Source organism: Oryzias melastigma, linkage group LG23, assembly GCF_002922805.2.
Source record: "Oryzias melastigma strain HK-1 linkage group LG23, ASM292280v2, whole genome shotgun sequence".
In the NCBI taxonomy this organism is placed as follows: domain Eukaryota; kingdom Metazoa; phylum Chordata; class Actinopteri; order Beloniformes; family Adrianichthyidae; genus Oryzias; species Oryzias melastigma.
The window spans coordinates 19,695,928-19,722,923 of NC_050534.1; the positions used below are offsets into that span (position 1 = coordinate 19,695,928).

Genomic DNA, 26,996 nt, shown 5'->3' on the forward strand with positions numbered 1-26,996 from the left:
CCCGGTGGTTGAGCAGCTGCTACTCGCCCCTCACCCGCCCTCTCTGCCATCCTGTTCAGAAAAAAAACGTTTTTCAAAATGGCGGCTTTTCGCTCACTTTATCTCCATAGCAACCATTTAAACTTTTGATCACCTGGAGATGATGAACAGATCTATGTCATTTTTAGAGCAATAAACAAAAGTAATTTTGGGGATTTCTTTAGCAACAGAGGTTTTTTGATGGCCACGCCCATATTATTAATATATTCATATTGTGTGTTACATTGTTTTATTCAGCTTGAGCCAGGGGTTCTTGTATTAAAAGTCCGTAACGTGGGAGGGACAGGGAAACGCCCCTTTGGCGAGCTCGCCACGCTCATAAAAATGAACAACTTTTTCTCTTTGAGTAAGTTCCCAAAGGAAGTTTCCTGAGGTCAAAGGTCATAGACTTATGACGGTCGTAGACTTAAGCTAGCAGCATCACTTTTAATGAAGATTTTTTCAACTAATCACATCTTTGTGAAAATGTCAAACTTTGCCACAAAATGGTCGTCAAGCTGAAGGTTGAGCGGTCGGTCCTGTGGTGGAGTGTCCGCCCTGAGACCTGAAGGTCCAAATCCAAGCTGAGTCATAAACTGCTCGACACTCAGCATTAAAAGGTTAGGGGTTAAACCACCAAATGGTTCCCGAATGCAGCTGTGTCTGCAGCTCACCCCTCCCCCACCGAGGTGTGTGATAACTAATAGGACTTCAACTTTAACTGTTGCCATCCCAGAATGATTTTAAATCTTCTTTTGGACATCCTGGACGTGTGTTTTGGTTGGGGGAAACATGGCGGCGCCCCCCGCAGGTACCTGTCTCATCTTGGCGCCCAGCATGGAGGCGCTGGTGTCGATCACAAACACCACGTTCTTGGGGACGGCGGGGAGGTCTTTGGGGGCGAAGTAGTGCACGAAATGCCCGTCCAGAACCTGCAGGGTACAGAGGTCGGCAGGTTTAGGCCGCGTGGAGCCAGAGAGAGGCGGGGCTAACAGGCTCTCACCTGGATGTCTCCAATCCCCAGCTCTCTCTGCACGTCGTAGCGGATGACGAAGTCTCCCAGGACGCCGCTGGTGGAGATGCGGGCCTGCTGGACGATGTTGGGGCTGAAGGTGATCCTCCAGACGTTCTGCTGCTGTTTGATCTCCGTGGTGATGGGAAGCTCCGGCTTGGCTGCAGCACAAAGACAGGAAGTGGTTTTGATCCTTTAACTGGATCCAGAACAAAAGCTTGACATGTTTCAGACGCCGTGACCTCAGAGCGCATTGAAGTCGCTGCCAGCCCGGTTTGTTTTTCAGAGCCTCCAAACCTGCTGCGTTGGATCCGGCTGATGCAGAGCTGGCAGAGCTGCTGGTTCTGCCGCTTTGGAGCGGCAGCACCTCCAGGTCTGTGATGGGGGCGTGGTCCACGACGGTCACGTCCAGGCTGAGGCGGCTGACCAGCTGCAGCGGCCTCAGGCTGGTGACGTGTTGGTAGCGGCCCAGCCGGCGCTGCAGCAGCTGCTCGTAGGTCAGCAGGAAGACGGCCCGGTTCCGCCCGGGGATGTTCACCGCCATCCGGAAGACCTCCACCTCCGGTTCTGGACTGAAGACGATGAAAGAGAATTCTACTGAGAGCTCCGAAACGCAGATGAGGGTTTTCACATTTGGTTTGTGGTGAAAATGATGTTTTTGGTGTTTTTTCTGATGATGAAAATACACCTTAAAATAGTATTTATGTCTTTATTCAAATTCTATTGTATATATTCAAAATTGCTGTTTGAAAAATATTGTATTTGTGATTTAGGAAATATGCTGGCTGGGGTACTACACAACGAGGAGGTGAATTTCTAATCAACTCCTGCTGCTCTACAGAAACTATGTCATTTGAAACAACATTTTTTTTTTTGTAACTTTTAAATGTAACTTTATTTATTAAAATTTCATCAGCCCACGTCATGAAACTCCCACCACAGTTTGAATCAAATCAACAGCTTTATGGAATAAACATGATAGAAACGGTCCGACATGGTGGAGGTAGTTTCATGATGTGGAGCTGCTCATCAAAACCACAATGTTCCCCTGGATTCGGGCTCAAGAGCTCTAAGGATCTGCAGCCGAATGAGGATCCAAACTCATCAGAAGCTGCTCCTTTGAGGATTCGAACTCACAACCTTCCCGTCTCAGGCCGGACACTCCACCACAAGGCAGAGTTGACAAAACTTGTGCAATTGTGTTTGCAAAGAAGAAGATTAAATTCCCAATAAAAAAAATAAAAAATCACCATCTGTTTCCTACTTTAGGGTGAAGATACTATTTCACATTTCCACCGTCAATAATGATCGATTTTTGTCTTTAAATGAATTCAATAAATGCTTTTATATTTCACTCTTGATTTCTTTACTTTAAAAACTGCATTTAATTGCATTAAAGGGAAAAGGAAAAAAGTTTCTTGGAACTAAAGGATTCACAAACTTTATTGAAATTATTAATTAAAATTAAAAAAGGCTTTTATTTTAAAAATCCCAAATGCTGTTATAATTATTATTATTCTAAAAAATTCTGAAAGTTTGGATTAAAAATTCTTGACATCAGAATTTGATTCTGTACCGATTCTGTTAAAAGGTCTAAATCTGTGTGAATCAAGACGGGAATTTTTGATTAACGCACAGGTGGAGCTTTAATTAGCGAAAGGTGGAGTTATAATTGAAGGGACAAGTGTAGCGTTAATTAGTGACAGGTGTAGCTTCTATCAAAGCGACAGGTGGAGCTTTGATCTAAGTGACAGGTGGAGCTTTAATAAGCGACAGGTGTAGGTTGATTAGGACAGGTGACAGGTGTAGGTTGATTAGGACAGGTGGAGCTGGCGCAGAAGCTTGTTTCTTACCTGTTCTCACCGGACTCTTGGCTCTTGGCTTTGCCGTTTCCTTGCTTGACCTTCCTCTCCTTCGCTGTGACCTCGCTCTGGTAGACACGCCCCCCAACGATCCTGGTTCAAGAAGGTCAAAGGTCAGGCTTTAGAGTGGCGTTCAGCCTTTGTCTCAGTTCTCCTCGCGACGTTAACGAGGATCTGCTGCGCATGAGTGAAACTCTAACGGCGTCTCGTCTCTTTTGACGTCTCCGTGGCAACCGGACCACCACGTGATCCAGACTCTGAAGTCTGTCAGAGAGTCTGAAGACTTCCTGCTTACATGGTGAAGTTGGAGATGAAGGCGTCGGCGGGGATCTGGAACTGGAAGACCCCCTCCGCGGCGGCCACGTGCCGGTTCAGCATGGCGCAGTGGACCGCCGTGAAGGCGTAGCGGGAGATGATGGTGGTCTTGATGGAAAGCTCCTGGATGTGAGGTTTGGTCTCCTGCGGGAGAACCGGGACACAGCAGAGCCTCAGAGGGGTGACTTAGCAGCTCACAGAAGGTCCGGTTCGGATCACACAGAGTTTGGACTTTTGCGCACTTGGCGGATCTCCTGCGCGTCACGCCCAAAGTGCGCACGAGTGGAGTGACTAGATCCACCTCCAGCTCTGAGATCACAACTCTCGACTGAAAAGCATGAATTGGTTTTCTAAAACTGCAGAAAAACGTAAAAGTGATCAAATGTTTATGATTCGAACACATAAAGACGTCCTCACCTTTGCCAGGATGGTCTTCACCTGCCGCGGGACTCTGCGCGGCGCCTGGAGGCACAAACACGATCATGAACCTGAGCTCCAGCAGGCGCGAGGATCATCCGCGAAACCCTTACCAGATCCAGATCCAGGTTCAAGTCCAAGTCCAGGTCCTCCAGGTCCTCGGAGTCCAGCTCGGACTGGAGCTGCTCGGTTCGGCTGAGCGCGCTCAGCAGCAGAACCAGCAGCGGCAGCATCTTCCTCCGCGCGCGTGCAGAAGTCATGACGGAGGATCGGAGGAGTCCGGATCACAGAGAGGAGACCCCCCCCCCCCCCAACGTCCCACCCGCGCGCCCCACGAGGGAGGGGTGGAGACAAACTTTCCAGAAACGTGAAGGAAAACCCGCGCGCTGCTGCGACACTTAGCGCATGTTTAGATTTTTTGCGGCTGCGCACAGATGAACCTCCTGCCGCGCGCCGCCTAACTAAAACTGAACATGATGCCTTCAAGTGTCATCAAACATGCTGGACATTTGTGTATTTATTTGTTTTATGGTGAGAACGAGTTTGAGGATCAGACTAAAGAAATCCCGCGCAGATTAGAGCTCAAGTTTTAACGGAAATATTTGTTTGGAATTTATATTTTACTAAATCATCTAAGAAAAGAACAACTGAACCACGAACACATGTTCTAGTAGATCTGGATACGGTTTTTCAGGATAAAAGCATCAAAAATAATAAACGTTTTCATCACATAGAAAATGTCTGAAATAGATAAAATAGAGAGAAATAGAGAGAGCGATAGAGATAGGAGTGATAAAGAGACAGAGAGGGTGATATAAAGAGAGTGATAGAGAAAAATAAAGAGATGGAAGACATAGAGATGGAGGAAGTGATAGACAAAGATAAAGAGATATAGTGATGGAGAGAAGGATTTATACACAGAACGATAGATATCGACAGAGAAAGAGTGTTAGAGGGCAATATAGGTATATATAAAATTAAGAAAGATCGGATAAAATAGATAAGTTGATAGCTGAGATGGTTAAATAGTTTAGAAAGCTGAGATAGATCAAAGAAATGCTATCAGGAACTCAGAAGAGAAACATCGTTTGAGATTCATGATTTTCTTGTTTTTCACAGACAGCCGGTTCTACATCTCCTTCTGGCTCCAACTAATAGGGAGTTCATTCAGTTGTCTTATATTTTTTAGTGATACAGACACTTCCATGTTGGAGCCAGACCTTAGTAAGCAGCTATTGGTTTCTATGGCAACCACTCACCAATCGGGAGTGAGCTTGTTGGGAGGCCACACCTTCAGCACTTGAATTTAGGATACACGAAATCTGTCAAAAGTTTCGATTGTTGGACGTGGGAGCCAGCAGGCTCCGCCTTCTTTTATTGAGGCATCTGATTGGTCAGTTTATAACGAACAATAGAAAAAATACAGAACAAGAATGGTTATTCTGACCAACTGAGTAATAACTGTTTACTTCTCTATGGGATTTTGGCTTCTCTGAACCAGCAAGTACTTCCTGTTTGGAACGCCAAGGGGGCGGGGCCACTGAGTCCATTACCAATCAATGACATTTCCTATTCTCTATTAGTTTTTGTTCGTATTTTGTGGAAAGAAATAAACTCTTGAAGCACAAATAACTCAGAAACTCAAAGAATAAAAACCAAGACAGTTTTCGTATAAATTCTTTAATGATATTTGGATTCCTAGATCTGGATTCTCCGCCCACTTCTCCACTTCCTCAGAAGAGTCACAGATTTGGGCTTCAGTCCAGCTCTGCCGACACGTCGCTGCATCTCAACATCATCTCAACATCTACACACTTGGTCCTTCCAAACCATTGGTCTCCTACAATCAGGTTACAAGAATAAACGGCGATTTGAGCTCCGCCCCCTCAGGCAGAAACTCGTCCACGCTCGCCGTAACATTCACTCACAACAGACACGTGGGCTTCACATCGGCTCAAACACACCGAAAACACATCGATACACAACTGTCGAACCACAACGGAGGCGAGCGAACCTTCAGACGGCCGCCGTGTGCGCTACGATCGCTTCAGTGAACTCGTCTGGAGCGGCAAAAGTGCATCGCCTGTAAAACGGTGACCACAAGGGGGTGCTGTTGGCTAAAAAAGTGGCAAAGAAGGCAAAAGGACGCAGAGATCTGCAGGAGCAGAAACAGCAGATTGTTGGTTTGATGAATGAAAGGGAAACAAAAAATACTTTTTTTTTTGTTTCAGATGCACAGCTCGACTTTAGAGGACAAATTCCAAAAATCTTCTTCCAAACTGGAGCCGAAACAGAACATCTGGAAACCTCAAACACGTTTCATCACCACTTTAACCTTTAACTCACAAAATTAAATAACAGCTGATTCTGTTTCTGCAGATTTAACGAGTTCTTCACAGCATGAGAGAAGTTTGTTGTTCTCGTTCGATTCCTTCTCTGGATCTCAAACCGAGACGTTACCGCCCCCTACTGACCGCTTTAAGAAAAGCTGAAACCAAAAAAGAAAACTAAGTGTGCAGCAGTAGATCTGATGGACTTTTCCTCCCTTCTGTCTGACTTTCACCTGAACTCTTTAAGGCACTCTGGTGGAGAAGAGAAGGCAGAAGGAAGCAAGAGTTGGTGGAGGGAAAAATGCAATTATTTGAGTTTTAAACTCATTTTTTGTTGTTTTTGGATGTGAGGATGACCCTAAAAGCTTCACATTTGATCAGTTTCTCATCGCCGTACCTCCAGATTATTCAATCGCTTTTGGCCACAAACATCCAGCTGGAAAGAAATTGTTGTTTGGCACCAAAGTGGCTTTAAAAACTGAAAAAAACTGACAAAAAATGTTTTTTTTATTTTTTTACTAGCCAACAAGTTAAAGAAGAAATCCGTCCGGTTCTGTGCAGCACATCGTCTGGATCCATGGAAAATACAAAAGAAGGTTTTCTGGTTGGAACCTAAAAAATATACATTTGTTGTTCTCATGATGACTTTAAGAAAAAATAATAGATTTACAGTTTATTAGACAACAGAGAAAAGATTTATACAAACTTCTGGAATAATAGCTCTCTTAATAAACATTTTCAGATGATTTCTTGAATCTTTTAAGGCGATTTTGACTCCAAACCTTTAAATTTTAATCAATATTTTTCCTTTTATAATATTTTATTTAGCTGGAAAAAAAGTTAGAACGCTTCTCAGCTAATTTGTGGTCTTGATTTTTTAAATTAAAGTGATTTTAAATCATCTGCAGGAGGTGGGCGTGGCCTAATCCGACCAATCAGAGTGGAAAATATGGATTTTGAGGAAAAATATTTGCTCAATTTGATTTGTTTGGAAGTAAAAAAAAAGGTAAGAATTTATATTTATATTTACAACATGAATAATTTTCGACTGATTGAACAAAAAACCCTAAAAAGAAAAAAAAATTCAGATTTGAAGCTAATTTGAAGCCAACGATTGAAGTTAATGATGAAAAGGTAGAAATGGATTTTGCCTCAAAATCGAGGATTAACTTTCATATAAATTAATGATTTTTCTTATTTTTGCTGACTCATGATCTAGGATGCTCCTCCCACTTTCATATTTCATTTCTAAAGTTTAGCGTTTCCGTACAGAACAGAGGAATGTCTCAACTCGATGTGCTTCCACAGAGACGTCCGAACGCTTCCGCAGACGTTTTCAGTGGTTATTTTTGAGTCATGTCACAGGTTAAAACCAACGAAACACAAATGGCCGTCATCAGATTCTGCAGAAACTCTTTTCCAGAGCGAGGCTACGAAGTGGCGCCGCGTTTACTGAACGGATCGTACCCTGAACTCGCCGGTTTCTGCCATCAGAGGGCGCTGTGGTGCAGCAGCGCGGCGTACCGCTTATCTTAAACTCTGATCCAGGCCTCGCTCCTCACTGACGTCAGAGCTCCTGCTGTGACTTTAAGGGGCGGGGACTGAGCTCAGATGAGAAAAATTGGAGGCGGAGCCTTCCTGAATCCTCACGGTCACACAGATCCAGAGCTTCTCCAACACAAATTTCAAAATAAAAGTACCAAAAAGGAGAGTCTCGTTTTTCCACGTCCAGAAGTGCAGAAGAAGAAGGAATAAAGTCCAGGAGGCGGTGGACCGAAAAGTGGGTGTGGCTTCTCTGCCGCTCCGGCGGCTCTAAACACTTTAAGAGTCCGCGGCGCCCATGTTGTCCTCGTCTGGATGTCAGCAGCTCGCCCCGCCCCTCCCGTGAGGTCAGAGGTCGGTGACTTTGTTCTCCAGGGCGGCGGCGACCTGCTGCAGGCGCAGCGTGAGCTGCTTGTTCTGGGCGGCCGGGTCTTCGTCCAGAGACTGGATGATCTGCAGGAGAGCAGCAGGTCAGAGGTCAGCAGGTAAAAAACGTTCTCTGATCTTCAAACTTAAGTTTTATACCAAATTTAGTGAACGAGGATTTTATCTTTGAAATACTCCTCTAATCTTTGTCGCCCAATCATGTTACATTTGTGAGATATAATATTTATAAATCTCCAAGATATAAAACTGAACTCACTCTAGAACCATTTCTGACATCAATTTAATATTCATCTAAATTCTATTTTAAAACAGTTCTGGTTTTAAAACATTTTTAGATGATTAATAAAATTATGAATTTGTACACTAAGAAAAGATTTCATGGAGAGATTTTAAAGGGACGTTTTTAAATTATAAATTATTATTTAAAGCATAAACTCATTTTTTATTATATTTTGATCTTTATCTGAAGTCATATTTTACTGATTGACATATATTACCTTTATAGTCCCTGACTAACAATATTTAGAATCTTTAAAGAGTTATCTGAACTTTCCTCTGATATTAAGCTACTATTAATAGTTTGTAAATGTCTCAGTAACTTAAATATTAAAATACTTTATTAAAATATGAACCCTGAGATCCTCAGACAACCAAACTTACTGAGTCTACCTCTTCAGAATAAAGGTCTGTGTTTATGGAACATTCTGGCTGCAGAAAATGTCAATGTTTTTAAAGAAAATGCTTTAAAGACCAAAGTTTTCAACTTGGCTTTTAGTTTATTTTTGTATTACTATAATTTTATGCTCCTTTTTTAAACTACACTAAACAAAAAACCAAATAAAACACTTTGGTTTTTACTCCCAGTAGTCGTTGAACTCACAAACCTAAAACATTTCTACAAACTCAAACTAACCATTTCTCTCAAATATAGTTCACAAAACTATCTAAATCTGATAGTGAGCCCTTCTCCTTTACTGTTACCGTCCTAATCCTGATACCGTACCATAACCCCACCGCCACCATGCGCCACAATCAACAGCTCCGCGTGAAGGAGATGAGTTCCACTGCATGAGGCAGATGGTGTTAACACCAGAATCTGAGTCCCCAGAACCCCCTTCATAAATCAAACCATGTTTCAGAGCCGCCTTTTATTGTGGCAAGCCTAAGGCACACCTGTGCAATATTCATGCAGTCTACTCAGCATATTGATATAGCACACCTGTGCAATTATAATCAGCACCTTTATATGGCACAGATGTGTAATCAAGCTGTTCAATTAGCATCTTGATATGGCACACCTGTGCAATAATAATGTCAAATCATCTTGATATGGCACACCTGTGCAATAATAATGTCAAATCATCTTGATATGGCACACCTGTGCAATAATAATGTCAAATCATCTTGATATGGCACACCTGTGCAATAATAATGTCAAATCATCTTGATATGGCACACCTGTGCAATAATAATGTCAAATCATCTTGATATGGCACACCTGTGCAATAATAATGTCAAATCATCTTGATATGGCACACCTGTGCAATAATAATGTCAAATCATCTTGATATGGCACACCTGTGCAATAATAATGTCAAATCATCTTGATATGGCACACCTGTGCAATAATAATGTCAAATCATCTTGATATGGCACACCTGTGCAATAATAATGTCAAATCATCTTGATATGGCACACCTGTGCAATAATAATGTCAAATCATCTTGATATGGCACACCTGTGCAATAATAATGTCAAATCATCTTGATATGGCACACCTGTGCTATAATCATATCGAATCAGGATCTTGATATGGACACCTGTGCTATTATCATATCTAAATAGCATCTTGATATGGCACACCTGTGCTATTATCATATCTAAATAGCATCTTGATATGGCACACCTGTGCTATAACCATATCTAAATAGCATCTTGATATGGCACACCTGTGAGATAAGAGAGACTATCTGAGCAAAAGAGAAATGCTCACCATCACAGATTTAAACAGATTTGTGAACTTTATTTCAGATAATTTTTTATACCGAGTTTGAAGAAAATGTTTTTTATCTTTGAGTTCATCTCATGAAAAATTCACCAAAACCAGAAGTGTTGGGTTTATATTTTTGTTGAGTGTATTAGAGATTCCACTTGTGTTACCAAATATGATACATTACTGTATAAATAAAGATTAATTTGCTGTTCAAGAAAAAATGTTAAACTAGAAGTTTGAAAATATCTTTGCTGCCACCTAGTGGTCACTCCCAGAAGACTTTCACAGAACACAGGACAGGTTTTACACTTTTTTTGTTAAACCTGAGGATTTTCCTTTAACAAGTTTGTTTCAAACTTCTAAAACTTTTTTTTTTCCTGAGAATGACCACCTGCATAAAATATAATTATGATTTTAGGCTGTAAAATCTTTAAAAACTTAGCAATAGTTTTGCAAAAAGAGTCAGAAAATCTATTTTATTTAACTTCTTTCACTTTTGTGATCTAAAGTTTGTGAGTGATACTGAGGAGAGACGGGAGTCCTCACCACATCGTAGTACTTGCTGGCGTAGTGGTACAGCTGGTGTAAGGCGGCCTGCGTGTGCAGCTTGTGTGTGTGTTCCTGTGGAGTTCAAGAAGAAATCAGAGTCAACGAACCCAAAACGAGCTGTCGAAGTTAAATTAACTTAAAGAACGTTTGTCTAAATCAGCTCATGTCTGCCACATTTATCAAAAATGTGTTTAAATAAAAAAAATCTGAGAAATCTGATGATTTTTTTCAAGAATAAAAGTAAAAACTTGAAAAATGGAATCATCTCTCCATCTGCTCCACAGTGACACCTCAGGCCAGCGGTGGAACTGCATCTGCATCGACTGCATCAGTCGGGTTCTTACCCTGGAAACCTCGGCGAGGTGCGTGTTCATGTCCTGGTCACTGACAGGAATCATCTGCTTGATGCCGCTGTAGTAACTGCAGGAGACAAACATTCACGTCAACACAAACAACAACACACAGGAGCCATCAGAGCGAGCGGCGCCGAACTCACTCGTCCACCATCTTCTTGTAGGAGGAAATCTCTTTTGCATAGAGAAGCTTGTTGCTGGGAGACTCCTGGAGGAGAAACAAACGGATGCATGACAGCATGACATCCATGAAAAATAAATTTAGTTCCATTAAACTCAGAAAACGCTTAAGATATTGAGATAAAGAACCAGTTTTAAAGATTTAACAAAGAATCCTGATGGTTTTTTTAGATATACATTTAAAGGTTTGTGCAAATTAATCAATCAAAAACAGAATTTTCGTTCTTATTGACTAATTTTGTTTCACAAAAATCACAAGTATTTTACTTTTTCTTTTTGCATTATCACATTTGACCACTGGAGGGCGCCAAAGACTGTCCAGAAAAGTGGAACGGAGGTTTTTCTAAATATTAAAATAATGCTGAGGACGGATAATCTGAAAAGCTGCTGAGTAATGACTCCTGAATCACGAGTTTGGTGTCAGCAGGTCTGATCTGGAGTTCGGACTCGGGTTCTGGACCTGGTTCTGAATGTGTGCTCACTGACCCGGCTGAGTTTGTGCTCCGTCTTGGTGCAGGCGTCCATGAAGGTCTGTGCGATGACGTGCAGCGAGGCGTCCACCACCTCCGTCACGTGAACGTCCAGGATAAAGTGCGGGTTCCTCAGGATGTTCACCCAAAACCGCAGCGGCAAACTGCAAACACAGACCAGAAACTTTTTAGAACTTCTGAAGAAAGAAGAAGAAACCCTGAAGAACCACGAGCAGCAGAGAGATGTCGTCTCAGCAGCTTTAACAGACAGACTTTGCTGTGTGATGCAGTCTTTGACTTCCAGAATGAAGCTCATTTAAAAACTAAAGACACTGGTCAGTTTACCATGTGACCACCAGGGGGCTGGTTACACGAGCAGGTCAGTTCCCATTCACGCCAATGTAAGATAGCTGCATGGCATAAAACTTATTTTGTGTTTTCCATAATGGGAATGTGATGACTGACAGCCACCTTTGTGGGCGTGTCCAAACATCCTCCAGGCTTGCTTGTTCCGCCCATTTTGTTTCAAGGATATTATGTCCAACTGAGATAACAACAAGCAAAGACATGAAAGAAACTGGCTCCAGTTCAAACTGATGAGTCATGTTACAGTCGCTGCCTAAACGATGAGTCATGTTAAAGACCTTGTCCAGCTGTATATACAGTCGTTAGGGACAACTTTTGACTTCTGGGCTGAAGCCGTAAATGAAACTAACTGGAGATCTCCAACTGACCTCTATGGCCTTTTTGCAGGGTGCTGATTGGTGCTTCTTCATTGTAACGTAAAATGGTTCGGGGTTTCTTTGAGAACGTTTTCTCGTCTGTTTGGATTCAATTTTCCTTTTTCCAGTTTTTGGGTTAAACTTCAGAATGTTCTCCATGTTTGTTGAAACCAGAGCAGACGCTCCCCATCACACCAACAGAGGCTCTCTGTTTGTTTATTCAGTTTAACAAGTCGAGCAGACACAAGCCAAATAAAGAAAATATGAATTTTTCAAAATAAGAGCTTTTAAAAGTCTGTCAACGATCCATTTCATCACTCCGCCCCACCACGTTTTATCTTTTCCTTTACGCGCCGCGACACTCGTCAATAATTCACTGCAGAAGATTCATATTTCATCGTCGATGACGGACAGCCTCAGCTGAAGGCCGGTTTAAACGCAGACATCCGTTGTTCTTCATCTCTCCATCGTCTTCCTCCATGTGACCTGGAGCGGCCTTTCATGAGGCCGCCGCCTCTCATGAGCCGCCGCCGCCTCCGGCGCTGATGAGGACGTAATGAGCCTCCAGTGGAGTTGATTAAAACACACAAAGAACTCACGAGGACGATCATTATTTCTGTCAGAACTTCACAGGAACCTTTGAAGAGCCGCTGGCAGGAAATCCACCCGCTAAAGACGCGCAGCGATTCTTATAAAAAGGACACGGATGTGTTCGTCGTACCAGACGACTAAAACATAAAATGGTTGCTATGGAGATAAAACAAGCAGAAAAGCCCCTATTTTGAAAAAAAAAAGTTTTTTTTTGTAAATGTATTACAGGCAGGGGAAGAAGGTGATGTCACAGCCTCTCAGCCAATGAGGAAAGACTGAATCTTATGTCTACCAGATGAAAAACAAATGGGGGTTCTACCTGTTGGTCTTCCAGATGTGCAGCGTCTCCTCGTCCACGTTGTCGTGTCTCAGCGCCTGCTCGTCCAGGAAGTCGAAGAAGTATTTGACGGCCGGAGGAACGACGGAGCTCGAACACAACACGCTGCGGAAGAAGTTATCCACAAACTGCTGCAGCGTGCCCTGCAAAGACCAAGTCGGAGTGAGACCTGAAGCTCGGAGGTTCTGCAGACGGAGCGGCGCGGCGGCAGCACCTTGACGGACAGCAGACGGGTCAGGTAGATCTCCGTGATGGCTTTGGTCATGGCCTTGTCCTTCATGCTGCCTCTCTTCGACTTCCCCTCGTCGATTTCCTCCGTCGGCCGCACTAAGTGGAAGGTGTTGTCGTCCTCCAGCAGCGCGTTTTCTGCAGAGAGACGCAGAACGTGAACGCTCAGATCGGACAGTCAGACATCCCAACCTCGGAGCGGGTGAGCGCGTACTCTCATCGTGGTTGTCCTGGTGCTGGTGGAACGACTGCGTGTGCATGACTGTAGACAGAACCACCGTGGCGTTGTCCCGAATCTGAAACCAGAGAGAAAACGTGATTTCCTGCTTCCTGTCTCCTCAGAAGTATTTCTGAGGCCCCGGCAGAACGCAGAAGCAGATTACAAAGATCCAGAGCGAGCGGCAGGATCCCGACTCGCCTCAGTGAACCTGATGATGAGCTGAAGAACCACAGGATTGATTCAGGCGGGGAGTCTGACACCGAGCAGATGGAGAAAACTGAAGGATTTCTGCTTTTTACGTTTAAAAAATCTTAAATAAGTTTCACCAACTGGTCTTCATCTCTGATCAGGTCAAAGCTTCTTTTAGATTCAATCACAAAAAAAGGGAATTATGGTAAAAATGTTGCAACTGTATTAGTAAGAGCCTGGTGATACGATGAGTATCCTGATACACGTCTCTCTATACAATACATATCGCAATACGCGTCTCACTACACAACATATATCGCAATACGCATCTCACTATACAACATATATCGCGATACAGGGCTCACTATACAATATATATGGCGATACTCGTCTGATTATACAATACATATCGTGATACGCGTCTCAAGACACAATACGTATCGCGATGCATGTTTCACAAATCAATACATATCACAATACACGTACCACCATACAATACATATCGCAATATGAGTCTAACGATACAATACATATCGCAATACTCATCCCATCATACAATACATATCGCGATATGAGTAACAATACAATAAATATTGCGTTATGAGTCTGACGATACAATACATATCCCGATACACGTATAACAATAAATATCGTCATACAGGTCTAACGATACGTCTCACGATACTGTACGTATCTGAACATTTCACAATACGGTACATGTCTCGATAAGCATCTCACAATTCAACAGATATCCAGATACGCTTCTCACGATACGTATCCTGATACTACTTCTCATGTTATGATACGTATCATGATATATCCCAAGACTGCACCAGAACCATATTTCTTTTTTTTTTAAAGAGTATGACTTGAAAACAAAATTCTACCTAGATAATATGTCTTTTATTGTTATAAAAATGGTCAAATTAATTTTATTTATGATCACAACATTTAGCACAGCTACAAGGCACATAGTTTTGATTCAGTACCCAAGTAGTACATGTCTTATAACAAATCAAATCAAAATTTATTTGTATAGCACTTTAAAAAAAAAATGAATTTCACTCAAAGTGCTTTACATAAAAATAACATTTTAAAAACAAAAGATAATGCCCACAAGCCCCACCCTTCCACACACACGCACAAACACAAACACACATCGACATATCGCCACACCATGAAGGGGAAATAAATAAATAAACAAATAAATACTAACAGGATGTAAAGCATAAATCTAGAAATCTGGCTTTGTACTGCAGTGAGGAAACAATATTTTTGGGACCTGTCCACACCAGTGACAACAAAAACTGACTGAACTTTTAACACAAGCTGGTTCTCGCAAGATTTTTCTGTTGTTGTTTTGGTTGCTGGTGCTGCTAACAGCATTTTTTAACCATACAAGTATCCCCAAATGAAATACTGTGAGACATCATCATATCACTTTCCCTTACACCCCAGATGGTACAGTTTCTACAAATCCTAGTTCCTGAATCTCTTCTTTGTGGGTCAGAAAAAAAACAACTGAAAAACTAACAACTGATGAGGAATCCATGACAGAGGGAGGGGCTAATCGGTGGGAAGCGAATAGCCAATTTATCAATTTATGCTATGTGAAAAAATAGCAAAATAATTATAAAGAAAATATATTTTTTTTACATTTTTGAAAAAAATCTATTCGGAAAATTAATCCGAAGTTTAAAAAAAAATGAGTAAATTAGGTGGATCTGGTTATAGAAGCTTTATGAGGATTGAACAGGATGTGTGGGGGGGTCATACTGAGCAGCACTGACCAGGACAACCATCAAACTCACATTGTAGTGGGCCAGCGTGTTGATCCTGGTCCAGCGACCCTCTTTCTGCGACGTGAGGTCCAGGTCGGACAGGATCTGACCTGTGGATCCAGGGCGCCACTCTGTGGACAGAAACGGGGACGTCAGACGTCGTCCTCCTTCTCCTGCTCGTGTCGCTCAGATCTACTTGTTTGGGGTTTTTTCTGTTCTTGTATCTCACATAACTTGAAGACATTAAAGCGCACACGACTGAAGCTCAAAGGTTCACGGCCCGTTTAACTGACAGCAGCTCATTCTTTCTTCAAGCTCCAGCCTGCAACCTGCCTCTTGATGGACGCTTCGATTAACTCCGTTCAGAGGATTCAGGAGAAGAGAGCGGCTTTCTCAGGAGCGCAGAAATGATCTGCAGCTCATCTCTGTGAGGAGGGGCTTCGTGTGAATGCAGAACGGTCCTCACACTCCGACGACATTTCTACAGGAGCGTTTGTTACTCCTGCAGCTTTCAGGAATCGAAAACAATAGGACACCTTTTCTTCCTTCTTTGCTTTTACTCTGGAGTTTTGACCTAAAGTCTTAGTCAAGCAGTAAACACTAAAATGCATCTGCGTCTCATTCGCACCAATCGTTTATCTATTTTCAAATCAAATCTAATAAAGTTTTAGCTTCACAGTTGATTGATTTTAAAGTTTATAGCTACGTTTGGAAAGATTTTAATCCGATAGGGAATTTTTCAGTAAAAACCTGTCAACGTTTCAGTCCATAACTTCTGATGGACGTTTCTTTTTATTCTTCCGTTTATTACAGGTCACTCCTCTTCACTATTGTACCATTTTCTGTCTATAAAAGATCATGTCTGGATCATTGTAAACCTATAGATAAGATAGAATGGTTTATAAGAATTGAAGTATTTAAGTGAAATACTATTCAACCATTGTTTCATGTCACTCCTCTTCACAGCCACTCAGATTTTTGCTTAATTCTGAGATTAAATCACTAATCCTCACCCGTTATCCTTTGATATAAATACAGATTGTAAACAGAACAGCTAGGATCATTTGGTCTTGTTAGAATTATAAATATACAAGTTTATATCTATTCAACCCTTAGTTTAAGGTCGCTCCTCTTCACTGAAGCACTGCTTTTTACTTAATTAAGGGATTAAACAAAAAAATCTTTTGATCAAGTTCATATAAATCATTATAAAATGAAGCTCAGATAGCTTGATACATTAAAGTTATAGCATTTTGTGGTGTTTCTTTCTATTAAAGGTCGCTCCTCTTCACTGTCACTCATTTTTCTGCTTGTTTTGGGAACAAATTACATTTTTTTCATTGTAATGTTTTGATCATGTATATAAAATAATAGCTACCCATCTAATTTGGTTTATTAGAATGATACATTTTAGTGCAGGTTTAATTCTATCCAAACACTTTTTTTGAGGGTTGCTCCACTTCACTGTCACTCTGCTTTTTCTTAATTCTGGGATTAAACCAAAAATTCTTTACCGTCGTATTTTGATTGTGTACATAGATTATTGTAAAAATGCAGCAAGGATAATTAGATTTTATTAGAATTATAAATTTAGATACAAGTTAAATTCTATTCAACTTTATTTTAAAGGTTGCTCCTCTTCACCGTCACTTAGTTTTCTGCTTATTCCTAGATTTAAAACAAATGTTTTAACTGTTATGTTTTAATTGTATATAGAGATCAATGGAAAAGTACAAATACTTTTGTTTTATCAGAATTATAAATTTTGGTTGCTCCTCTTCATTTTCACTCAGTTTTCTGCTTAGTTTTGGGATTAAAACAAAATTTTAAGTGTTACATCATAGAGATCATGTAAAAATACAAGAAAAAGGTTTTTATCAGAATTATACATTTTGATATGGATTTATTCCTATTCAGCCCTTATCTAAAGGTCACTCCTCTTCACTCTCACTCCGTTTTCTGCTTAGCTTTGGGTTCAAAACCAATTCTTAACTGTCATGTATAGAGATCATTGTAAACATGCAAAAAAACATGACTTTATTAGATGTATACATTTGGGTATGGGTTTATTTCCATTCAACCATTGTTTAATGGTCGCTCCTCTTCACTATCACTCAGTTTTCAGTTCAGTTCTGCAATCTGTACTTCATCAATTGTGCACATAATGTGTGTAAAATGCAGCAAGATTTATAGGAAAAACAATATTTGTAATGACTGAATATTGATTATACAATACATATGTTCTTGCTTTGATATTGTTCCTACTTTTCTTCAGACACTTCAACTATAATCCATCAAATCTAAATCTCAAACAGATGTTTATTTGATTGCTCCACCCTTTTCTGAAGGTGTTGAGGGGCATGATGGGAAATGTGACTCACCAAGTGCAACAGTGTCCACCTTCGGTCTCTGCGAGTACGTCAGGTTCCTGTACACCTGATCGATGATCTTCTCTTTCACCTGCAGATTAAAGATTCAGTCAAAGCTGCTCGTTTATGATTTAAAACGGAAACACGGCAGACAGAAAATCACAGCTACCGCAGACGACAGATTTTTTTTCCTCTGCAATAGGACAACAAATAAAATATAGTATTTAAGGAATACATTTAAATTTATTACATGAACTCTGGGTCACAATGAGCAAAAAAAAAACAAACAAAATAAACACTTCAAGCTCGGATAAACAGACATGAGACGGTCTTCAGAGGTTATTTGTGAAGATGTTTCTCATTTCTGGATCACATCGTTTGGTAAAGACAAATGCAGACTGTCGAGGAATGGAAGGCTGAGCCGCATGAACGTGAAAAAAGGAAACTGTGGATTGATTTTTCTGAAAGATGAGACAAATTGGCCAAACCTCTGAAAACAAGCTCAGCAGTCTGCATCTTTCAGTCAAACTGTGAGCTTTATGTCTACGGCTAGGAGGGAAAATCGTATTCAATATTTACATTTTTCATCTCAGACTGAAAACGTTCTATTTCAATGTTCTTTTGACAATTTATGAGGTGAAATACTTACAAACGTACGACAGAATATTAGGGTTACTAAAAAAGTAATATTGACAAATTTAAAATAGTAAAATTACAACTTAAAAACTCATAAACTTATGATTTTTTTCTTTTAAATATCCGAGATTAAAATTAGTAATTGTACAACATCTGTACAATCTCGTACATTTACGATATTTAAAGTTGTAAATTTACAACTTATTATCTTGTAAATTTACAAGGAAAAGTTGTAAAATCACAAGATAAGATGTAAATTAACAACTTGCAATCTCATATATTAACGACTTTTTATTGTGAAATTAACTAGATTAAAAGTTGTCAATTTACAACTTTAAATCTCGTAAGTTTATAACATTTTCTTCCAATTTTACAGGATACAAAATCGTAAATTAACTACTTAAAATGTCGTACATTTTTCCTTTTTTTCTAAAAAATGTACAATATTAAAGTCCTAAATTACCAACTTAAAATCTCTTGAATTTATGACTTTTTTTTGCAAATTTATGAGATTTTAAGTCCTAAATTACTAACTTAAAATCTCTTGAATTTATGACTTTTTTTTGCAAATTTATGAGATTTTAAGTCCTAAATTACCAACAATATTGCACATTTCTGACTTTTTTCTTTGAAATGTACAAGATTTGACGCTAAGAGAACAGCTCATTTACAGGCACAAAACCTTTTATTTTGATACAGAATCAACATTCTTTCTGTTTCAATAAAATCTTTATATTATTAAATGATAAAAAATGCAAATTTTAATGCAGAACACAGAGTCTGAGGAGGCGGACAGCAGAGAAGCAGAAATGTTGTTCTGAGCAGCATTTATTAACAAAAATTAAAGGTCGTTTGGAGCTCCGACTATAGAAGAGTCATACTTTAAATATCCACTTTATGGATTAAAATCAAAATAAAGACGGGCTGTAATGTAACAAAACCAAAAAAAAAAAAATCAAGTTACCCAAAAATTGGTTCTTAAAATCTTAAATTTGTCTAAAAACTGAGGATTTGCTTAAAAATCTGCAGCATTTGTGATATTTTACACTTTAGTTTCACACTTACATTTACAAAAAAAAAATAAAATTAAAGTTTTTGCCCCTAAATGTTATTTTTAAACCATCTAAGGTTATTTTCAGCTCCATATCCCTTTCTTTAGAACTCACCTGCGTGATGGTGTCACAGTTCAGCACCTTCACCGGCGTGACATCCGGTCCTTCCCCGTGAACGAACACCTGCAGAGTCTGCAAACAGCAGCAGCTGTCAGCTCCACAAAACACAAACACTCGCAGCGCTTCTGATGTCGGCGTCTGAACTTCAGCTGAAGCCGAAGCGCCTCCTGGGAGGTTTCAGCTCGCCGTGCTGCTCATCGGTATGCTGCTGCTCGTGTCAATGATGCTCGGCTGACACAAAGTGGCTGTGCACAAACAGGTTATTAAAAACGGATGTTTCGCAGGCGGGAATCGAACATCCGCGGCGACATCCATCATCTGACGCGCAGAGGTTTTTCTTTTTTCCACCGTCTGTCACGCTGCGTCTCTGAATGTGGAGGTTAGCGTGAGACTTTTTCCATTGAAAATAGCGGCGCGGCGCTCGGCGAGGAGCAGAACCGTGTCAATGATGAGACATTATGTAAATATAGGGAGAAAATGCAGGTTAGAGCCAGGCGAGGACGGAGAACATTCCCAACAGGAGCTTCAGGCGCTGTTAAGTAACCACAAAAATCAGGATCATCATGAATTCCATTATGATCTAGCAGTCTGTCAGTGTGCTGACAGTCAGTGTTTTAACCCATAAAGAAACAAAACCTTCAACTGCTCCTCATTAAAGGTAAAGAGCCCATAGCAACCATAGATCTTTTTCATCTCTGAAAGTTAATAAATACGTAGAGAAATGTTCACGTCTTTACCTCAAAGTAAATCTGACTTTTTTCATCTAAATACCGGACTGAAGTGTTGGCCTCACCAGGACAGAATACTCCACGTCGTCTCCCAGCAGCCCCGTGTCGTTCAGCGTGTACTTGGCTTTCTTCAGCTTGGCGTCCACCGGTCCCTTCTCCACCTGGTGCTTCAGGGCCTTAAAGAGTTTGTACAAAGGCTCTCCGGCCGAGTCCTGGAATCAGATCCACGCGGACGACTTTCAGGCAAATCCGTCCACAAACTTTAAGTGCAAAATGAATGATGTGGTGAAGGAGTCTGATTAGAGAAGATTCATGATGTAGAACATGAGGGATGAACTGAAAAAGAACATTTCTACTTAAATATTGCAGTTTCCTGTCAGTAAATTCAGATTTTCCAAGGACAATAAAATGAATGATTCTGTAAATACTCCAGTTAGCCTGAGGGCTGATTTCATCTGCAGCTCCAGGATTTAAAGGTTGTATTATAAAATGTAATCTTCTCACACAGACTGAATAACTGATGCCCACACAGGTCACATAATTATTGCTAAGATGTTAAATGCTTTACATTCTTAGATGATAAACACACTTTAGCTCAGGGCGTGATCTGATAAAGAGGCTGTACGTGACTCCGCCTCTTTTCTGTCACTATGGCAACTATGAGATTGCGTTATCTTAAAAACAAACATATAAATTTTTTTTCATGATGTTCGCTTTACAGTTCTAAAATTATCTTCTGTAACTGAGAGCAACACTGACTTCCTGGATGAAGCAGCTTTAAGGCCGTGTCACTCTGTCGCTATTTAGGATTTGAACGGATGAAAATTGGTCGTATGTAAATATACGTGGAAAAAGTGAGAAAAGTTGTGGTCTTTTAGGAGAAAGTTTTCTCTGATGCATCACAAATCTGTATTATTTAATTAGTTCTTTGCACTTCTGTTTGGTGCAATGCGATTCACGTGTTGTTCCTCTTCCCCACTCCCTTCCAGGAGAGCGGGAGAGATTTCAGATTCTAGGTGGATCGCCTGTGCTCCTGTTCTTTACTGTGGACCTCGCCTTTGGCTCATCTTGCTCGTGGACCTTGCCTCTGGCTCATCCTGGCCCGTAGACCTCGCCTCTAGCTCATCTTGCCCATGGACCTCGCGCCTCTGGCTCATCTTGCCCGTGGACCTCGCCTCTGGCTCGTCTTGGCTGTAGACCTCGCCTCTAGCTCGTCTTGCCTGTGGACCTCGCCTCTGGCTCATCTTGGCCGTAGACCTCGCCTCTGGCTCATCTTGGCCGTAGACCTTGTCTCTGAGTCGTCTTGCCCGTGGACCTCGCCTCTGGCTCATCTTGGCCGTGGACCTCGCCTCTGGCTCGTCTTGGCTGTAGACCTCGCCTCTGGCTCGTCTTGCCTGTGGACCTCGCCTCTGGCTCATCTTGGCCGTAGACCTCGCCTCTGGCTCATCTTGGCCGTAGACCTTGTCTCTGAGTCGTCTTGCCCGTGGACCTCGCCTCTGGCTCATCTTGGCCGTGGACCTCGCCTCTGGCTCGTCTTGGCTGTAGACCTCGCCTCTGGCTCGTCTTGCCTGTGGACCTCGCCTCTGGCTCATCTTGGCCGTAGACCTCGCCTCTGGCTCATCTTGGCCGTAGACCTTGTCTCTGAGTCGTCTTGCCCGTGGACCTCGCCTCTGGCTCATCTTGGCCGTGGACCTCGCCTCTGGCTCGTCTTGGCTGTAGACCTCGCCTCTGGCTCGTCTTGCCTGTGGACCTCGCCTCTGGCTCATCTTGGCCGTAGACCTCGCCTCTGGCTCATCTTGGCCGTAGACCTTGCCTCTGGCTCGTCTTGCCTGTGGACCTCGCCTCTGGCTCATCTTGGCCGTGGACCTCGCCTCTGGCTCATCTTGGCCGTCGAACTCGCCTCTGGCTGATCTTGACCGTGGACACCAGACGGTGTCAGTAAGCCTTGATTGGTCTGAATTTTTGATGGGCCAATTTCTATGGACCAATGACCAATAAATTCTTAGCCCTGCGGTTTTTGGGCGTGTCCTCAGTTATTTTTGCCCCGCGCATTTGGTGACAGATCATGGATCTTTTTCGAAAATGATCTAAAACAGGATTAAAAAATTCCCAATCCAGACTAACAGGTAACATCAACATTTATAGATCTGATGTTGGGACGTAGCTAACTTATTGATGTTATTGCTAACCATGTGGGCGTGGCTTTATTCAATGAAATTTCTTTGGAGGCAATTCTAAAATAAATAATTTACACTTCAGTTTAAGGGCAGATTTAAGAGATTTCATGACAGATTGTGATGTTAGGAGCAAAGACGGAGGCTAAAGCTAAAGAATAGGAGTTACCCTGAGGAACTGGTACAAGCAGATGGACATCCAGTTGCACAGCATCCTCTCCACCACCGTCTCTGACCTGCACACAGAAGCCAACAGTAAATCTGAAGAATATCTCTGGGCGTTTCACATCTTCAGAACTTTTCCACTGAATCATCCAGTGGTTTCTACTGCAAGACTTCAATCCAAGAGTGGAAAGAAAACGAGGAAAACTGCAAAGAGTTCAGAGGTAAATCTGAGCTCACCTGCGGAGCATCAGTTTGGGGTTTTTGCTCTGCACGTGTTCGTCCATCAGCTCCAGCAGAAGCGTTCTCATGATGTCAGTGTAGTACTCCAGCTTCCCGTGCAGCGCCACCGTCAGGAGGGAGGCGAAATAACCCCGAGCACGAGCGTTGAAGTCCGGACGGCTCTCCAACGTGCGGATGAACTGGAAGATAAAGAAAGAAGGTTTTAAAAAAATAATAAAGAAAGAAATTATACTTAAAAAATTCTGGTTCCTAAAGCACTAAAGCGGAATATGAAGAAAACCCGTAGAAGTCCAAACTCACATTGATGAGGAAGGTTTTGCTGTTCAGCAGGTTGGAGAACTGAGTGAGGGCCTGGTTAACCGTGGCCTTGCGGGCTTCTGGGACCGGGATGTTCCCCGTGATCACCGGGTCGTTGGAGCTGTCTTTGGACGGCCAGAAGAAGATTCTGTCCGTGTAGATTTTGTAGTCCAGGAAGGGGATCCCGCCTTCGCTCAGGTCGCTGGTGTGGTCCTCCATTTCAATCATCAGGTCTGAAAAACAGGGAAAAGCTTCTGGTCACTGGAACAGCAGGAGCTTCTTCATTCTGCGCCTTTTGGTGATAATTTCACCGCCACCACAAACTCACCAAAATTTGCACCCATCTAGTCGTTTGTGAAAATGACCCCCCGCCCTCAAGAGTGATGACATCACAGCGGGAGAAACCAAACAAATAAGTTTGGCTCAAAAACTATTTTTCAAAATCCTCAAACAAAACCAAAAACATGTTGGAAATATATCCAAAGGAAGTATTGACTTATTATGGGATGGCCATAGAACCTATGCTATGTTGTATCAAAGTGTAAAATTCGGTGATTTTCACATTTTTAACAGTTTGACAAAAGAAAAATTATTTCATTGACCTTTGACTTTGAGAAAAGGTCGCCATCTTGAATTCTAAAAAATTTTAGAAGATACTTAAGATGAAATTCTCATGCGGATTTTGATGTTTTGCCTCCTAACTTTGGTTTTAGAAGTTGTTGATTTTTTACAGTGATACTGCAAAAGTGGCGTGTCGCTCACACATTTTTTTTTACAGAATATTGTTAGAAATGTAGGCGTGGCTAACCAAAAACCTCTGTTGCCAAGGAAATACAAAAATTTACTTTTGTAGATTCTTCTAAAAATTATATGGATCTGTTCATCAGCATCAAGGAACAAAAGAATACAATGGTTGCTATGGAGATAAAACCAACAGAAAAGCCACAATTAAAAAAAAAAAAAAAATTAACTCGATACTCTTTCGTATAATGGATGGTGGGGGGATGGGCAAAAAGGGATATTGAGAAGGGGGGCAGCATCTCCACAGCCAATGAGAGCAGGTCAGATGTAGGCGGGGCTAGCTATCAGGCTATGCAATGTAGCTCATGGGTTTAATTGAAAAAATAAAAATAAAAAAAAAACCTAAAAAACAAGATTTGTATGTGGAGGTGGAACTACAAAGAAAACAATACAAGTTTTCTTTGAATTATGTTGTGAAATTTTTAAGACATCAAATACAAATCAAACTAGTATAATATGATTTTTAGAAAAATCCTCAAAGTGATCATCTTTCTTCAGAAAAACTTCAGCAGCTTTAATTCAGTCCAAGATTTGTATGTTTTTAAAAACATTTTAAACGTTTTTGTTCAGAATATTCTGAAAAATGTAATACATGAATCTCTGGCTCAAGCTGAACAAAACAATATGACGTACGATATGAACCAGTTAGGAATGTGGGCATGGTTAGCCAAAAACTCAGTTGCCAAGGAAATACGAAAATTTACTTTTGCAGATTCGTCTAAACATTACATGAACTTAATTGTCACCCCCAGGGGAGCAAAAAATAAAATGGTTGCTATGGAGATAAACCAACAGAAAAGCTGTAATTAAAGAAAAAGTGTTTTTTTCATGAATTACATGCAGGTTTCGCTGGTGGTGGGGGGATGGGCAGAGGGGGATATTAAAACGAGGAAAGCAGTTATCCAGCCAATGGAGGCAGGTCAGAAGTAGGCGGGGCTGGGTATCGGGCTTTATTTAAGGAAAAAAAATGATCAAAGTGATCATCTTTCTTTATCTGTCCAAGAATTTTAAGCTTTCAAAACATGTTTTTAATCGTTTTTGTGAAACACTTTCACCAAAAAGCTTTGATTTGATATTTTTATTTAAACATGTTTGGTTCTCCTCAGGCGTCATGGAAACCGACCTGTGAACTCCTTCTTGCAGCGATCTCGGACGCTCTCCTCCAGGCTCTCCAGCTGGTGCTTCACCTTCTCGTACTCGCGCTCCGCCTGCTGGCTCTTCCTCCTGTAGGAGGTCAGACACGCAGGTGAGTCACCTTCATCCGTGAACCCGTTTTCCCACGCTCCTCCTCAAACCTGTAGCAGTAGACGGACACCACGATGAAGAGCAGCATGGGAACGATGACTGCGGGGATGATGATGGCCAGAGGAATGTGCTCTTTATCCCCTCTGTTGTAGTAGACGTGTCCCACCATCCGTGTGCACCCACCGAACTTCACCTGGAAGGAGGCGGAGCCCAGATTTATTCTTTAACGCATCATTTAAAGCAGAAGAGATTGTGTTTTTGAGCTGTGCTGACCTTGAGCTCGAGCATGTCGTTGGTGAAGTTCCTGAGCTGGTTTTTGGACTTCGGCTGTGATGAAGGAGCTTCCAGCATCAGCGTGTCGTCCTGACCAGAAGGAGAAACAAACGGACCAGAAATGAAGCTTCTCTTCTGCACATCCTGAGATCTCCTCACTTCTGGAAACAGCCTGCTTGTGAAACCGCAGATTTTCAAACTTTAACTGAAAGCGAGACACGCTCAGGTGTGTTTGCATCAGAAGTGAAGACGCAGCTTTCACTTTCATCAGGGAGGCGATTGATTTTCGGCGCTGAGTGAGGCCGACTGTCAGCCCGTCAGGCTGCGAGCGTGGCGGCACTGAACGGCTGGCGTCCTCTGCTTTGATGGAACGGCGGCGGCTTCAGACTGCGACACAAATCCATCAAAAAGCCATTAAACCCCCCCTCCCCCTCCGCCCGGCTTTACCTGCAGTCCCTTAATTTGACAGGGGACGTCTTCGATGAACGCCTTGGCCTCCTCCATCGTCATCGCCCTCAGAAAACCTCGACCCTGAAGAAAGAAAGAGTCAGAACTCAACAGGAAGGACGGACCAAGAGTCCTCGGATCCAGTGAAGAGTCCGTCCTACGTTGACGATGATGATGCCGGTCTCGGTGATCTTGTCCTTGTAGAGCTTGTCGAAGGTGGGGTTGGTATGATAGTCAAAGTTCCTGAGCTCCTCCTCCATGTTGTCCAGCTGGATGAAGGTCCTCAGAGACTGGCTGCTGGAGCAGCAGTTCACCTCCGGGGAGAGGAACTCCAGGATGGAGTCGTTCTTCTGCAGCACCGGCTGGACAAACTGACAAACCAGAACCAGGACCATGAGATCTCTCAAAAGACTATTTTGAGCTTTAAAGTGTATTATAAAGTTGCAAAAACAACCCCGAAACTGTATTCTGATCCATCTCTGAGTAATCTTCTAAAAACCTGCACTGAGCACCAGCCCCTCCCAACGAGCGGGTCCTCACAATGTAATGTAGACAAGCGAGGAGCAGCCCCTTCCAGGAAGAGTCTGGGCTGCAAGCTCCGCCCCCAGGCTCATAGACACACTCACTTCCTCCATGGAGCTAGCGGTGATCGCTTTCATTCTATATGCACGTCCATCTTTGTAAAAGTTCTGATGTTTGCGGGAGAATCATGAAATGGGCGGCACCCAAAAGGAGTGAAAGGCGGAGCCTCAGAGATCGAGTCGTCTTACTTCCGGGTAGGAAAATTGTAAATGAAAATAACTCGTATTTAAAAAAAAATGTGTTCTTTAGTGTGCCAAAGGTCGTTCATTCTCATATACTTGGATACAATTTAACTGAAAGAATTAACAATAGCACGATATAGGCTCTTTAATGTGTTTGATAATAACGTGCAAGAATTTATCTAATTTGAA

The 26,996-nt window shown here is 41.9% G+C and overlaps 2 protein-coding genes across 5 annotated transcripts in view; both read right to left on the reverse strand.

Moving 5' to 3' along the window:
• Positions 1 to 4,103, reverse strand: part of itih5 (inter-alpha-trypsin inhibitor heavy chain 5) — a 20,829-nt gene extending 16,726 nt beyond the window's left edge. For both annotated transcript variants that reach the window (XR_002920771.2, XM_024286803.2), the window contains exons 1-7: positions 3,738 to 4,103; positions 3,625 to 3,669; positions 3,188 to 3,351; positions 2,884 to 2,985; positions 1,328 to 1,602; positions 1,022 to 1,191; positions 834 to 950 (exon numbers count right to left, since the gene is read on the reverse strand). Coding sequence is in view for 1 of the 2 variants with exons in the window: in XM_024286803.2 (XP_024142571.1) it covers positions 834 to 950; positions 1,022 to 1,191; positions 1,328 to 1,602; positions 2,884 to 2,985; positions 3,188 to 3,351; positions 3,625 to 3,669; positions 3,738 to 3,884 (1,020 nt within the window). In the remaining variant the exon portion in view is untranslated. The remainder of the gene's footprint in view (positions 1 to 833; positions 951 to 1,021; positions 1,192 to 1,327; positions 1,603 to 2,883; positions 2,986 to 3,187; positions 3,352 to 3,624; positions 3,670 to 3,737) is intronic.
• Positions 4,104 to 5,288: 1,185 nt separating this feature from the next.
• plxnb2a (plexin b2a) overlaps positions 5,289 to 26,996 on the reverse strand; it is a 186,851-nt gene continuing 165,143 nt past the window's right edge. For all 3 annotated transcript variants that reach the window (XM_024284789.2, XM_024284767.2, XM_036210260.1), the window contains 20 exons: positions 26,205 to 26,414; positions 26,044 to 26,127; positions 25,597 to 25,686; positions 25,374 to 25,516; positions 25,202 to 25,302; positions 23,281 to 23,510; positions 22,978 to 23,159; positions 22,745 to 22,811; positions 20,467 to 20,613; positions 19,668 to 19,745; positions 17,878 to 17,956; positions 15,527 to 15,627; positions 13,521 to 13,602; positions 13,293 to 13,444; positions 13,061 to 13,221; positions 11,445 to 11,592; positions 10,922 to 10,986; positions 10,770 to 10,845; positions 10,423 to 10,497; positions 5,289 to 7,949 (listed from right to left, as the gene is read on the reverse strand). In XM_024284789.2, the coding sequence (XP_024140557.1) occupies positions 7,845 to 7,949; positions 10,423 to 10,497; positions 10,770 to 10,845; positions 10,922 to 10,986; positions 11,445 to 11,592; positions 13,061 to 13,221; positions 13,293 to 13,444; positions 13,521 to 13,602; positions 15,527 to 15,627; positions 17,878 to 17,956; positions 19,668 to 19,745; positions 20,467 to 20,613; positions 22,745 to 22,811; positions 22,978 to 23,159; positions 23,281 to 23,510; positions 25,202 to 25,302; positions 25,374 to 25,516; positions 25,597 to 25,686; positions 26,044 to 26,127; positions 26,205 to 26,414 (2,376 nt within the window). In that variant the 3' untranslated portion in view covers positions 5,289 to 7,844. The remainder of the gene's footprint in view (positions 7,950 to 10,422; positions 10,498 to 10,769; positions 10,846 to 10,921; positions 10,987 to 11,444; positions 11,593 to 13,060; positions 13,222 to 13,292; positions 13,445 to 13,520; positions 13,603 to 15,526; positions 15,628 to 17,877; positions 17,957 to 19,667; positions 19,746 to 20,466; positions 20,614 to 22,744; positions 22,812 to 22,977; positions 23,160 to 23,280; positions 23,511 to 25,201; positions 25,303 to 25,373; positions 25,517 to 25,596; positions 25,687 to 26,043; positions 26,128 to 26,204; positions 26,415 to 26,996) is intronic.